The sequence below is a fragment of the Lutra lutra genome, chromosome 10 (assembly GCF_902655055.1).
Source record: "Lutra lutra chromosome 10, mLutLut1.2, whole genome shotgun sequence".
NCBI lineage: Eukaryota > Metazoa > Chordata > Mammalia > Carnivora > Mustelidae > Lutra > Lutra lutra.
Window position 1 is genome coordinate 45,028,137 of NC_062287.1, and position 13,387 is coordinate 45,041,523.

The 13,387-nt window shown below is 36.0% G+C and overlaps 1 protein-coding gene across 17 annotated transcripts in view; it reads left to right on the forward strand.

The window, feature by feature from the left end:
* PICALM (phosphatidylinositol binding clathrin assembly protein) overlaps window positions 1–13,387 on the forward strand; it is a 110,718-nt gene that overhangs the window by 62,082 nt on the left and 35,249 nt on the right. For 9 of the 17 annotated variants that reach the window (XM_047690238.1, XM_047690236.1, XM_047690244.1 and 6 more), the window contains 2 exons: window positions 7,674–7,777; window positions 13,159–13,308. In XM_047690238.1, coding sequence (XP_047546194.1) covers window positions 7,674–7,777; window positions 13,159–13,308 — 254 coding nt within the window. The remainder of the gene's footprint in view (window positions 1–7,673; window positions 7,778–13,158; window positions 13,309–13,387) is intronic. The other 8 variants (XM_047690247.1, XM_047690253.1, XM_047690251.1 and 5 more) reach the window with 2 other exon arrangements.

Consider the following 13,387-nt stretch of genomic DNA (forward strand, 5'->3'; position numbering starts at 1 on the left):
TACACACTTCACAGCACTCACCATAGCACATACCCTCCCCAATATCCATAACCCCACCCCCCCAACCCCCCTCCCCCCATCAACCCTCAGTTTGTTTTGTGAGATTAAGAGTCACTTATGGTTTGTCTCCCTCCCAATCCCATCTTGTTACATTTATTCTTCTCCTACCCCCTTAACCCTCCATGTTGCATCTCCTCTCCCTCATATCAGGGAGATCATATGATAGTTGTCTTTCTCCGATTGACTTATTTCGCTAAGCATGATATCCTCTAGTTCCATCCATGTCGTCGCAAATGGCAAGATTTCATTTCTTTTGATGGCTGCATAGTATTCCACTGTGTATATATACCACGTCTTCTTTATCCATCCGTCTGTTGATGGACATCTAGGTTCTTTCCATAGTTTGGCTATTGTAGACATTGCTGCTATAAACATTCGGGTGCACGTGCCCCTTCGGATCACTACGTTTGTATCTTTAGGGTAAATACCCAGCAGTGCAATTGCTGGGTCATAGGGCAATTCTATTTTCAACATTTTGAGGAACCTCCATGCTGTTTTCCAGAGTGGTTGCACCAGCTTGCGTTCCCACCAACAGTGTAGGAGGGTTCCCCTTTCTCCACATCCTCGCCAGCATCTGTCATTTCCTGACTTATTAATTTTAGCCATTCTGACTGGTGTGAGGTGATATCTCATTGTGGTTTTGATTTGTATTTCCCTGATGCCGAGTGATGTGGAGCACTTTTTCATGTGTCTGTTGGCCATCTGGATGTCTTCTTTGCAGAAATGTCTGTTCATGTCCTCTGCCCATTTCTTGATTGGATTATTTGTTCTTTGGGTGTTGAGTTTGCTAAGTTCTTTATAGATTTTGGACACTAGCCCTTTATCTGATATGTCATTTGCAAATATCTTCTCCCATTCTGTCAGTTGTCTTTTGGTTTTGTTCACTGTTTCCTTTGCTGTGCAAAAGCTTTTGATCTTGATAAAATCCCAAAAGTTCATTTTTGCCCTTGCTTCCCTTGCCTTTGGTGATGTTCCTAGGAAGATGTTGCTGCGGCTGAGGTCGAAGAGGTTGCTGCCTGTGTTCTCCTCGAGGATTTTGATGGATTCCTTTCTCACATTGAGATCCTTCATCCATTTTGAGTCTATTTTCGTGTGTGGTGTAAGGAAATGATCCAATTTCATTTTTCTGCATGTGGCTGTCCAATTATCCCAACACCATTTATTGAAGAGGCTGTCTTTGTTCCATTGGACATTCTTTCCTGCTTTGTCGAAGATGAGTTGACCATAGAGTTGAGGGTCCATTTCTGGGCTCTCTATTCTGTTCCATTGATCTATGTGTCTGTTTTTGTGCCAGGACCATGCTGTCTTGATGATGACAGCTTTGTAATAGAGCTTGAAGTCCGGAATTGTGATGCCACCAACTTTGGCTTTCTTTTTCAATATTCCTTTGGCTATTCTAGGTCTTTTCTGGTTCCATATAAATTTCAGGATTATTTGTTCCATTTCTTTGAAAAAAATGGATGGTACTTTGATAGGAATTGCATTAAATGTGTAGATTGCTTTAGGTAGCATAGACATTTTCACAATATTTATTCTTCCAATCCAGGAGCATGGAACATTTTTCCATTTCTTTGTGTCTTCCTCAATTTCTTTCATGAGTACTTTATAGTTTTCTGAGTATAGATTCTTAGCCTCTTTGGTTAGGTTTATTCCTAGGTATCTTATAGTTTGGGGGTGCAATTGTAAATGGGATGGACTCCTTAATTTCTCTTTCTTCTGTCTTGTTGTTGGTGTAGAGAAATGCAACTGATTTCTGTGCATTGATTTTATATCCTGACACTTTACTGAATTCCTGTACAAGTTCTAGCAGTTTTGGAGTGGAGTCTTTTGGGTTTTCCACATATAGTATCATATCATCTGTGAAGAGTTATAGTTTGACGACTTCTTTGCCGATTCGGATGCCTTTAATTTCCTTTTGTTGTCTGATTGCTGAGCTAGGACTTCTAGTACTATGTTGAATAGCAGTGGTGATAACGGACATCCCTGCCGTGTTCCTGACCTTAGCGGAAAAGCTTTCAGTTCTTCTCCATTGAGAATGATATTTGCGGTGGGTTTTTCATAGATGGCTTTGATAATATTGAGGTATGTGCCGTCTATCCCTACACTTTGAAGAGTTTTGATCAGGAAGGGATGCTGTCCTTTGTCAAATGCTTTTTCAGCATCTATGGAGAGTATCATATGGTTCTTGTTCTTTCTTTTATTAATGTGTTGTATCACATTGATTGATTTGCGGATGTTGAACCAACCTTGCAGCCCTGGAATAAATCCCACTTGGTTGTGGTGAATAATCCTTTTAATGTACTGTTGAATCCTATTGGCTAGTATTTTGGCGAGAATTTTTGCATCTGTGTTCATCAAGGATATTGGTCTGTAGTTCTCTTTTTTGATGGGATCCTTGTCTGGTTTTGGGATCAGGGTGATGCTGGCCTCATAAAATGAGTTTGGAAGTTTTCCTTCCACTTCTATTTTTTGGAACAGTTTCAGGAGAATAAGAATTAGTTCTTCTTTAAATGTTTGGTAGAATTCCCCTGGGAAGCCGTCTGGCCCTGGGCTTTTGTTTGTTTGGAGGTTTTTGATGACTGTTTCAATCTCCTTACTGGTTATGGGTCTGTTGAGGCTTTCTATTTCTTCCTGGTTCAGTTGTGGTAGTTTATATGTCTCTAGGAATGCATCCACTTCTTCCAGATTGTCAAATTTGTTGGCGTAGAGTTGCTCATAGTATGTTCTTATAATTGTCTGTATTTCTTTGGTGTTGGTTGTGATCTCTCCTCTTTCATTCATGATTTTATTTATTTGGGTCCTTTCTCTTTTCTTTTTGATAAGTCTGGCCAGGGGTTTATCAATCTTATTAATTCTTTCAAAGAACCAGCTCCTAGTTTCGTTGATTTGTTCTATTGTTTTTTTGGTTTCTATTTCATTGATTTCTGCTCTGATCTTTATGATTTCTCTTCTCCTGCTGGGTTTAGGGTTTCTTTCTTGTTCTTTCTCCAGCTCCTTTAGGTGTAGGGTTAGGTTGTGTACCTGAGACCTTTCTTGTTTCTTGAGAAAGGCTTGTACCGCTATATATTTTCCTCTCAAGACTGCCTTTGTTGTGTCCCACAGATTCTGAACCGTTGTGTTTTCATTATCATTTGTTTCCATAAATTTTTTCAATTCTTCTTTAATTTCCTGGTTGACCCATTCATTCTTTAGAAGGATGCTGTTTAGTCTCCATGTATTTGGGTTCTTTCCAAATTTCCTCTTGTTATTGAGTTCTAGCTTTAGAGCATTGTGGTCTGAAAATATGCAGGGAATGATCCCAATCTTTTGATACCGGTTGAGACCTGATTTAGGACTGAGGATGTGATCTATTCTGGAGAATGTTCCATGTGCACTAGAGAAGAATGTGTATTCTGTTGCTTTGGGATGAAATGTTCTGAATATATCTGTGATGTCCATCTGGTCCAGTGTGTCATTTAAGGCCTTGATTTCCTTGTTGATCTTTTGCTTGGATGATCTGTCCACTTCAGTGAGGGGAGTGTTAAAATCCCCTACTATTATTGTATTCTTGTCGATGTGTTTCTTTGATTTTGTTATTAATTGGTTTATATAGTTGGCTGCTCCCACGTTAGGGGCATAGATATTTAAAATTGTTAGATCTTCTTGTTGGACAGTTCCTTTGAGTATGATATAGTGTCCTTCCTCATCTCTTATTATAGTCTTTGGCTTAAAATCTAATTGATCTGCTATAAGGATTGCCACTCCTGATTTCTTCTGATGTCCATTAGCATGGTAAATTGTTTTCCACCCCCTCACTTTAAACCTGGAGGTGTCTTCGGGTTTAAGATGAGTTTCTTGTAGGCAACATATAGATGGGTTTTGTTTTTTTATCCATTCTGATACCCTGTGTCTTTTGATTGGGGCATTTAGCCCATTAACATTCAGGGTAAGTATTGAGAGATATGAATTTAGTGCCATTGTATTGCCTGTAAGGTGACTGGTATTGTATATTGTCTCTGTTTCTTTCTGATCTACTCCTTTTAGGGTCCCTCTTTGCAATATTTCCTGTAGAGCTGGTTTGGTGTTTGCAAATTCTTTCAGTTTTTGTTTGTCCTGGAAGCTTTTAATCTCTCCTTCTATTTTCAATGATAGCCTAGCTGGATATAGTATTCTTGGCTGCATTTTTTTCTCGTTTAGTACTCTGAATATATCATGCCAGCTCTTTCTGGCCTGCCACGTCTCTGTGGATAAGTCTGCTGCCAATCTAATATTTTTACCATTGTACATTACAGACTTCTTTTCCCGGGCTGCTTTCAGGATCTTTTCTTTGTCACTAAGACTTGTCAATTTTATTATTAGGTGACGGGGTGTAGACCTATTCATATTGATTTTGAGGGGGGTTCTCTGAACCTCCTGGATTTTGACGGTTGTTCCCTTTGCCATATTGGGGAAATTCTCTCCCGTAATTCTCTCCAACATACCTTCTGCTCCCCTCTCTGTTTCCTCTTCTTCTGGAATCCCAATTATTCTAATGTTGTTTCGTCTTATGGTGTCACTTATCTCTCGAATTCTCCCCTCGTGGTCCAGTAGCTGTTTGTCCCTCTTTTGCTCAGCTTCTTTATTCTCTGTCATTTGGTCTTCTATATCGCTAATTCTTTCTTCTGCCTTATTTATCCTAGCAGTGAGAGCCTCCATTTTTGATTGCACCTCATTAATAGCTTTTTTGATTTCAACTTGGTTAGATTTTAGTTCTTTTATTTCTCCAGAAAGGGCTTTTATATCTCCCGAGAGGGTTTCTCTAATATCTTCCATGCCTTTTTCGAGCCCGGCTAGAACCTTGAGAATCGTCATTCTGAACTCTGGATCTGACATATTACCAATGTCTGTATTGATTAGGTCCCTAGCCTTTGGTACTGCCTCTTGTTCTTTTTTTTGTTGTGAATTTTTCCGCCTTGTCATTTTGTCCAGATAAGAGTATATGAAGGAGCAAGTAAGATACTAAAAGGGTGGCAACAACCCCAGGAAAATATGCTTTAGCCAAATCAGAAGAGATCCCAAATCGTGAGGGGGGAGAAAGGGGATAAAAAGGGGTTCAGAAAGAAAAAAAAAAAAAGAAACTATTAAAGAAAGCCGATAAAAAATATAAAAAGAAAAAAAATATATATATATTAGATAAACTATTTAAAAAACGTTAAAAAAAGAAAAGGGTAAAAGTTAAAAAAATTTAGCAGAAGAAGAGAAAAAAAATTGAAAAAGAAAAAAAAATTAAATTAACTGCAAGGCTAAAGAATCATGGGGAGAAAGCCATGAGTTCCCTGCTTTGCTTTCTTCTCCTCTGGAATCCGCCGCTCTCCTTGGTATAGAAAGTGCACTCCTTGGTAGGTGAACTTGGTCCTGGCTGGGTTTCTCGTTGATCTTCTGGGGGAGGGGGAGGGGCCTGTTGTAGTGATTATCAAGCGTCTTTGCCCCAGGCGGAGTTGCACCGCCCTTACCCAGGGCCGGGCTGAGTAATCCGCTCGGGTTTGCTGGGTTTGCTGGGTTTGCTTTCGGGAGGTTTTGTTCCCTGAGCGCTTTCTGTAGAGTTCTGGAAGACGGGAATGAAGATGGTGGCCTCCCGGTGTCCGGCCCAGAGTAGCCGAGAGCCCGGGGCCCCACTCCTCAGTGTGCCCTCAGAGAACAGCGCCCAATGACTCCCGTCACCCTGGCCTCCGGCCGCGCTCCGAGCTGACCGAGCCCGCGACCGGTTCAAGGTAACCCCGAGCTTAGAGCTCACTCCTCGGCTCTGTCTCTGTAGCCAGCTTCCCCGTTTTAATACCGGTAAGCTCTGCGACACTCAGACACCCCCGATCCTTCTGTGACCCTTTGGGACCTGAGGCTGCGCTGACCCCGCCTGGGCTTCACCCCAGTTAAGCGTCTGGAGCGATGTCCCTCAGCGGAACAGACTTTTAGAAGTCCTGATTTTGTGCTCTGTTGCCCCGCCGCTCGCCGGGAGCCGGCCCCTCCCCCCGCTGTCTATCTTCCAGTCGCTTTGGATTCACTTCTCCGCCAGTCCTACCTTTCAGATAGTGGTTGATTTTCTGTTTCTAGAATTGCTGTTCTTCTCTTCAATCTCCCGTTGGATTTGTAGGTGTTTGCAATCTTTAGATAAGTTATTTAGCTGATCTCCAGCTACCTGAAGTAGTCTCAGCCTGCTACTTCTCCGCCATCTTGACTCCTCACCTGGAGAGTTTCTGAAGCCATAGATTGAGTGTCACCCCCAGAGTTTCTGATTCAGTAGTTACAAGGGTTTTTCATTTCCAGCAGACTCCCAGGTGGCTAGTATAGGATTTAGCACAATTCTTAAGTAGCACATGGTAGATGCTCCACAGAGAGAGATAGGGTTTTCTTTAATTTTGTTATTGTTGTTGTTTATTAACTCATTCTTATAACATCTTCCCTCCCATTTACTGAGTCCACTCATAGCTCAGTATAACTTTTACTCAGTTGCTACCTCTTCCCTAAAGTCTTAATAGATGCTTGTTGAATCGTTGTTGGGGTTTTTTTTCCCAGCTTTATATTATTTTTTTATTTTGGTTTTTAATTTATGTGCTACGTTTTTAGAATCCTTCTTAAATAACATGAAGTGTCCCTACTTGGAGACCTTGGAAAGAAGTCTGTCTTAGGAGAGATAAATGGAAAAGATCTTGAATGTTTGAGAATTAAACAAATTATTAGATAAAGAACTAATTTGACTATGTTTTATTTCATTTAATACACTCAAAGTTTTTACCTTTTTAATTGTAACTGAGGGCAAGTCTTATAGCCTATTATAGAATGCTTTATTGCCTGTTCTTTTTTTTCTCAAGGCATTAAATGCATTTGTATTTTTACTTACCTGTCAAAACTATTTTTTATGTCTAAAAGGCATTTTGTTTTTGAGTAAGTAAAAAATGATCTGTGCTATAGTACACACAATGCTTCAATTCATGGGAACTCTAGGATCTTTGTTTGAGTTGTTACTCCTTAATCACATAAAAGTCTTACATATCGTTTAAACAGTGCCTCCAGAGTTTTGTAATAGGTTGACTCTGTTGTAAGTTTATATCATGTATGCATGCATAATTTTTTCCTATGTTGTTGGTATATTTGGATAGTGAAGCAATAGAAGGAAGTTAATAGGTATTTTTACTTTGCTAAAGGTATTAGTATTACCAGTGTAATTGAAGTTCTTTGAAGATTAAAAGAAAACAAATTTCCTTACAAAAATTAAAATTGCCAGGATATTTCATATTTCAGAATCGTGTTGTTTAGCTTCATTTCAGTAAAGAAATCAGTATTTTCCTGGGGAAGTCACTGATGCTTTCCAGAAGGGCTATAATTATTTGAATCCTCTATAAACTTAAAATATGGTACATGAATTTTTTTCCCCAAACCTCCTTAGAAATACACTGTTATAAGTAAAAACTTGCTGTTAAATATATAAAGGATATGCAACTATTACCTTCCTGAAAGTGTTCCTCCTTTTGAGGTTTATATTACTTGGCCTTTTTTCACTTTTAATGTTTTTTATTTACTGGGCAGGAGAAAGGGAGTGGCTGAAAGAGCAACATTTACCTAATAAATAAATAACTCATCTTTTCAAAATATTTTCCTAGCACATCAAAGCTACCAAATGATCTGCTTGATTTACAACAGCCAACTTTTCACCCATCTGTACTTCCTATGTCAACTGCTTCTCAGGTAGCAAGTACATGGGGAGGTAAGCATTAATGAATTCTGCTTTTTATGTTGTATAGGCCACTCCCTTTCCCATTCTGTAGTGTTTTACTTATTTGTGTAGTTTTTGGTTACACTTGATAAGTGAGAATTTCAAAAATATTACCATTGCATTGAGGTCATTTTGTTCCTTGAAGACATTTTCATGTATTTGTAAATGTAATTTTGGAATTTCTGTTCAATTAAATTATGAAAAGTTTTAATAAAGGTGAAGAGGAAGGTCCCAGTGTATGTTCAAGTATGAAATCATTCTTTCAGTGTTGAGTAACTGTTCCGTAATCAGAAAATGCCCAAGGGTTATTTTGTTTATGATATAGGAAAAAAAGTGACTTACGGGAGAAAGAAAACTTCTGTCATGTAAATATCTGATAAGGTTCTAATAAAACTCAAATGGTGTTATCAAGTAGTAAACTATGTTCTGACTGGGACTGTCATGACAATCTTTATGTTACTTGTATTTAAAAGTTGTAGTTAGTTGAGACCTATAAGATTTTGGTACTCAAAGAATTTTCCCCTAATAGTAACAGGAATGTTTGCTGCCCTGTAGTAGTTATTGATCTTAGGGTGACTATATCATGATCATTGACCTAGCATCTTTGAGGGATTTTACCTAGTCCATGTCAATTTTTAAGCAGTTTTGCATAGACATATAGTATGTTTTCAAATTATTTCATTTGGTTGGTTGTGATGCTTCTGTTATGTAAGTATTATTTTATGAACACTCAGAAATTATTTGCTAGTAAAAGGGGAGATATTCTGAGCAAAGATACTGTCTATCGAATAGGGAATGGCAAGCTACCTTAACGTTTTATTGGTTCACATGTAAAATCTGAATTGATCAGCTTACTTCTCATAGCAAGATAATTATTCTCAAGAATTTTTATGTTGGTATGAATTAGACTTGTTTCCTCTATATTTTAATGATTCGAATTTTAAGAACTTTTTTTCAGTTTTTATAGTTAATTCTTGAGGCTCTGTGTAGTATAATAGAGCACAGTCTCTGAAGGCAGGAGTTTTTATTTTGTTCATTGCTATATTATCATTGCCTAGGACACTGATTTTTAATAAGTTTGTTGAATGAGTGGATGTTTTCTTTTTTTCTGGACAGGTTATTTCTGGTTCAGGAATGGCAGGTAACAGAAATAGTAAAACACTAAAATACTAGATTTCTAGACTAATCTTGTTAGTAATGACTTGATTAAAAAAAAAGGATTTAGAAGATTAGTTTAGTTTAGCTAAATCTTAAGTTCTCAGAGTTAATTCCTAAAACTGATAAGCTAGTTTAAAGTCAATAAATACTTTAGAATTTTTTATCTGAGTGAAACATAGCAAATTTAGAAAGTAATTTTTTAAGATTCTAATGATATATCCTAATTTTAGGATTTTTAATCTGGCAAAATTTACATGCTTATTTTCTGCTTACTGTGAATTGTTTTAGAAGTTTAGTAGAATTGACATGACCATGTAAGCAGTTTTAGCTTGCTCCACCCCCCCCTCCACAAAAAAAGAAACAAAACAAGTAGTTGTTTCCTAAATAGATGAGAAATTTTACAGAAGTCTTAGTGAGAACTAATACATTTCAAAGAAACTGAACTGTGAAGTTATTTTATTTGGATACCATATATAGTTAATTCTAATAATTAACAAATTAAAAAGTTTTGGCTTGGGATTATTGAACTCATATGAAGGCAGATAGACTATTTTTGTGGGAGAATAATTTCATGAAATTTCGACCTGTAAAAGTCGTTTAGTGTCCTGTTAAAAGAACTCATTTCATAGCAGTCTGTGGGTGAATACTGTATGTCAGAACATACTTAATTCTGTCTTATTTTTCTGTTTTAGGTTATTTTTCTCTTGCTCCTATTTCCATCAAAAATTCCTTCATATTTTAGCATTAGGCTTCTTATATACAAGTGAGGCCATTAAAAGTACTAAAAATACAAATCAAGTATGGTGGGAACAGAGGCTATAGCAATTGACCATTATTTTTCCAAAAGCTTATCATTATATATGAGGAAAGGACAGTAATGTTTACTGTGAACCTCTCAACTTAAGAATTAAATCTTATCTTGGGGCACCTGGGTGGCTCAGTGGGTTAAGCCTCTGCCTTTGGCTCAGGTCATGATCTCAGGGTCCTGGGATCGAGCCCCACATTGGGCTCTCTGCTCAGGGGGGAGCCTGCTTCCTCCTCTCTCTCTGCCTGCCTCTCTACCTACTTGTGGTCTCTGTCTGTAAAATAAATAAATAAAATCTTAAAAAAAAAAAAAAGAATTAAATCTTATCTTGACTTTGATATAAAGATAATTGATTTCTGAGCCAATGATAATTTCAGAGTTTTGACTTCTGCATGGATACCTGAGGAGTGTTTTAAGTCAAGAACTTTGAATACTTCCTAAACCAGTCAGTATATTTTTTATATACAGGACATTCGGATTAAGATTTTTTACTTTATTTTTGAAATTAAAGTTAGATTGAGATGAATAAATAAATCATATAAGTAAAATGTTTTGATCATAACAGTAAAGTGTTAAGTTTTTTTAAATTAACCATTTACCTAAACATTTGAAATATGTAACATTTTAACATCATGCTGCTTTTATAGCATGTGGCAAAGCAAAGGTATGATTTTTTGATAATCCTAAAATTTTACTCTATGTTTGTCTTGCTTTCATTTGCTAAAATGGTTTTTAATAGCAAAGTTTTTAAAACAGATTTGGCATTAATTTAGTTCTTACCATAAAGCACCACAGAGATGCTATGTATTCCCAATCACAGGTAGTTAGTGATGCTGAATTAAAGGGAAGTAAGGTTTGACTGTTTATTTAAAAGGCATTTAAGAGTCCACCTAAAAATGAACTGAAAGAGAAAACACAAGCTCTTCTGTACCCCTCACTGCATTATTAATGAGCCTTTGATTTTTCAAGAAATGGTCTGGAGTCTGAACAGGCACTTCGTGTTGAATACTAATATGTGAGAAGATTTAAGTTTATATCACCTTTAAAACTTTGTGTTATATCAAATCTAAAAATGAACAATATTATCAGCTCAGTACACTGATGTATGTCTTAAGCTAGATTTTAGAATTTAATTCAGGCAAAAAAGAATTACCATTCTGAAGTTAAATTTGCTTTACTCTCCACTGGCATGAAACACACAATGCTTTAGGGAAGACTTACTTGTGTCAATATGGGTATCCAGTATTTAGGACCTCAGCATTATAAAATGTCTGCTATATTAATCCTCAATTTTTGGGGATTATTTTTCTTTGACTGTTGTAACATAAAAACTTTTCTAGTAAGTAATATAGGAATAATGGGAAAAATATTTTTTAAAATAAAAAACTTATTTATTTATTTATTTATTTATTTATTTTTCATTCACCAGTCTAGTGAATAAAGTTTAAGTTGGGGTAGCTGGAATGTTATTTTCTTTTAATCGTGATGGATTTGTTTTTATTATTAGTAGCACAGTATCCACTAACAGATTAACATCACCTATATTATCTAATAATTCTGTCAAGTAGATTAAGAACTGTTTTTTCTTACTGTCTAAACCTAAATACAGTCACACTTGCTTGTTTCTGCATATTCTTCTCTAAGGTGTTTCATATAATAGAAAATGATTGATAATAAGTACTTAGGTAAAACTCAATCATTCATCAGAGCAGCAGATAACTAATGACTTTTCCCAAACATGTCTTTTCTCATAAACTAATAGATCTGTAATAGCAGAATGTATTTTTTCGAATGACTTCTCTCATGGCTTCTTTTTTATGAAAAACTAGAGATGTTTTGGGTCTGACCATGTATGAAATACTTTGAAAACCTCATGCCACTATTCTGTATTTTAAAATAGTACTTTGAACAAATTGATGAACTCTAAACAATGTATCCCCTTCTTTTCGCAGAAAGGAGTTAGAGTAGTCATCATTATATTTTTTTTTCTAGTACAGAAAACCTTTTTCTTGTTATCTATTTTCTACTTCTTATTTCTTAATTACTTTTTTGGATTCTTTTCCCCCGTCGTTCCATTTATTAAGGAGTGGGAGATGGGAAAGGTGTTGAACATGATCGTTTTAGTTTGAATACTGTATCAGTGAATTTTGATATATTTGTAAGACTTTATTTTTGGGTGTAAGTTGATGTTCTGTAGGAATACTTCCTAGAAAAGGTCCTGTGTGATAAAAAAAAAAAAAATTAAAGTTTTAAAAAATGATTCTGTATAAGCCAATGACCTCAATATTTTCTTGCTATTTCCTTTTTAAAATAGTTGTAGGGTTTGTGGAGCGCCTGCTTTGAATTTATTGACTTCAGGGAAAAGTGTATTTGTAGTGAATGAGCTGGTCCTTAGGCTATTTTTGTGTTCTTATTGTTTTATCATACAGTCTTAGAGTAAAATACAGTGCTTAATATCATATTGTTAAGTGAGCATCACGAACTATAGTAGACAAGAACAGGCTTCTGGTTAAAAGTATAGAATGTAGAGGTTAGGAGTGTTTTGCTGCTAATGATGTGTGGTTTTAAGTCATTAGAATGGTGATTATCTTTTTTTTTTTTCTTTTTAGAATGGTGATTATCTTGAATGAGGTTTAGGTATAGTAAATATCTGATTCTAAAATAACTTTAGAGGTAGGATTTGATAATAATACACATTTGGTACCATCCTAATATGGAATAGTACTTTTATTACTACTTTAGCAAATCATTTAAAGCCTTAATGATTTCACTTTAGAACTCAACTGGACCTTCATTGTGGTTCCCAGTCTATGAAATGGCCACCATTCTTTTGTCTCTGTTCTTAAAATTCCTTTCCTGTTTCTAAATCATTAGACCTTTTCTTCTTTATTTTTTTAAATTTCTACCTCTGAACCTATTTAAGACTTACTCACATGTTATAAATAGCCCTTTACCCCTAATTTTCTTTGTTTTTTGATATTTTACTTATGCCACACACATACTATACTGGTTGTTTATATCTTTCACTTGAATAAACATAGGTATGCCATGAAAGCCAATACATTTCCATATAGGGTGGGGAACATGGTCCAGGGTGGGTGGCTCTTTTATTGATGCATTTTGGTTATTTTCTTTTTTACCTATTGGCTTCCTGATGTTGGAGAGCAGATCTGTCCTTAGTATGCTACAGATGTTAATTGGACACATTAATGTTTTCTTCTGAGGATTCTTTTTAAAAGATGTTAAATGTAGTTCTTCCATCTTGATGACAATGATTAGGTATTTTGCACTTAAGATTAATAAACAATAATATAGCTGCTACTTTTCACTTTGCATCTTTTGACTAATTACAATACTAATTAATTTACTTCCTTTCTTCATTTTGCTGTAATGCACTTGGACTGCACAGATCCTTTCTCTGCTACTGTAGATGCTGTTGATGATGCCATTCCAAGCTTAAATCCTTTCCTCACAAAAAGTAGTGGTGATGTTCACCTTCCCATTTCTTCAGATGTATCCACTTTTACTACTAGGACACCTACTCATGAAATGTTTGTTGGTAAAGTACCATTTAACCTTTCTTTCCAATTAATGTTTATACTGCCTAAGTATTTTTTACATATTCATTAATTATTTTT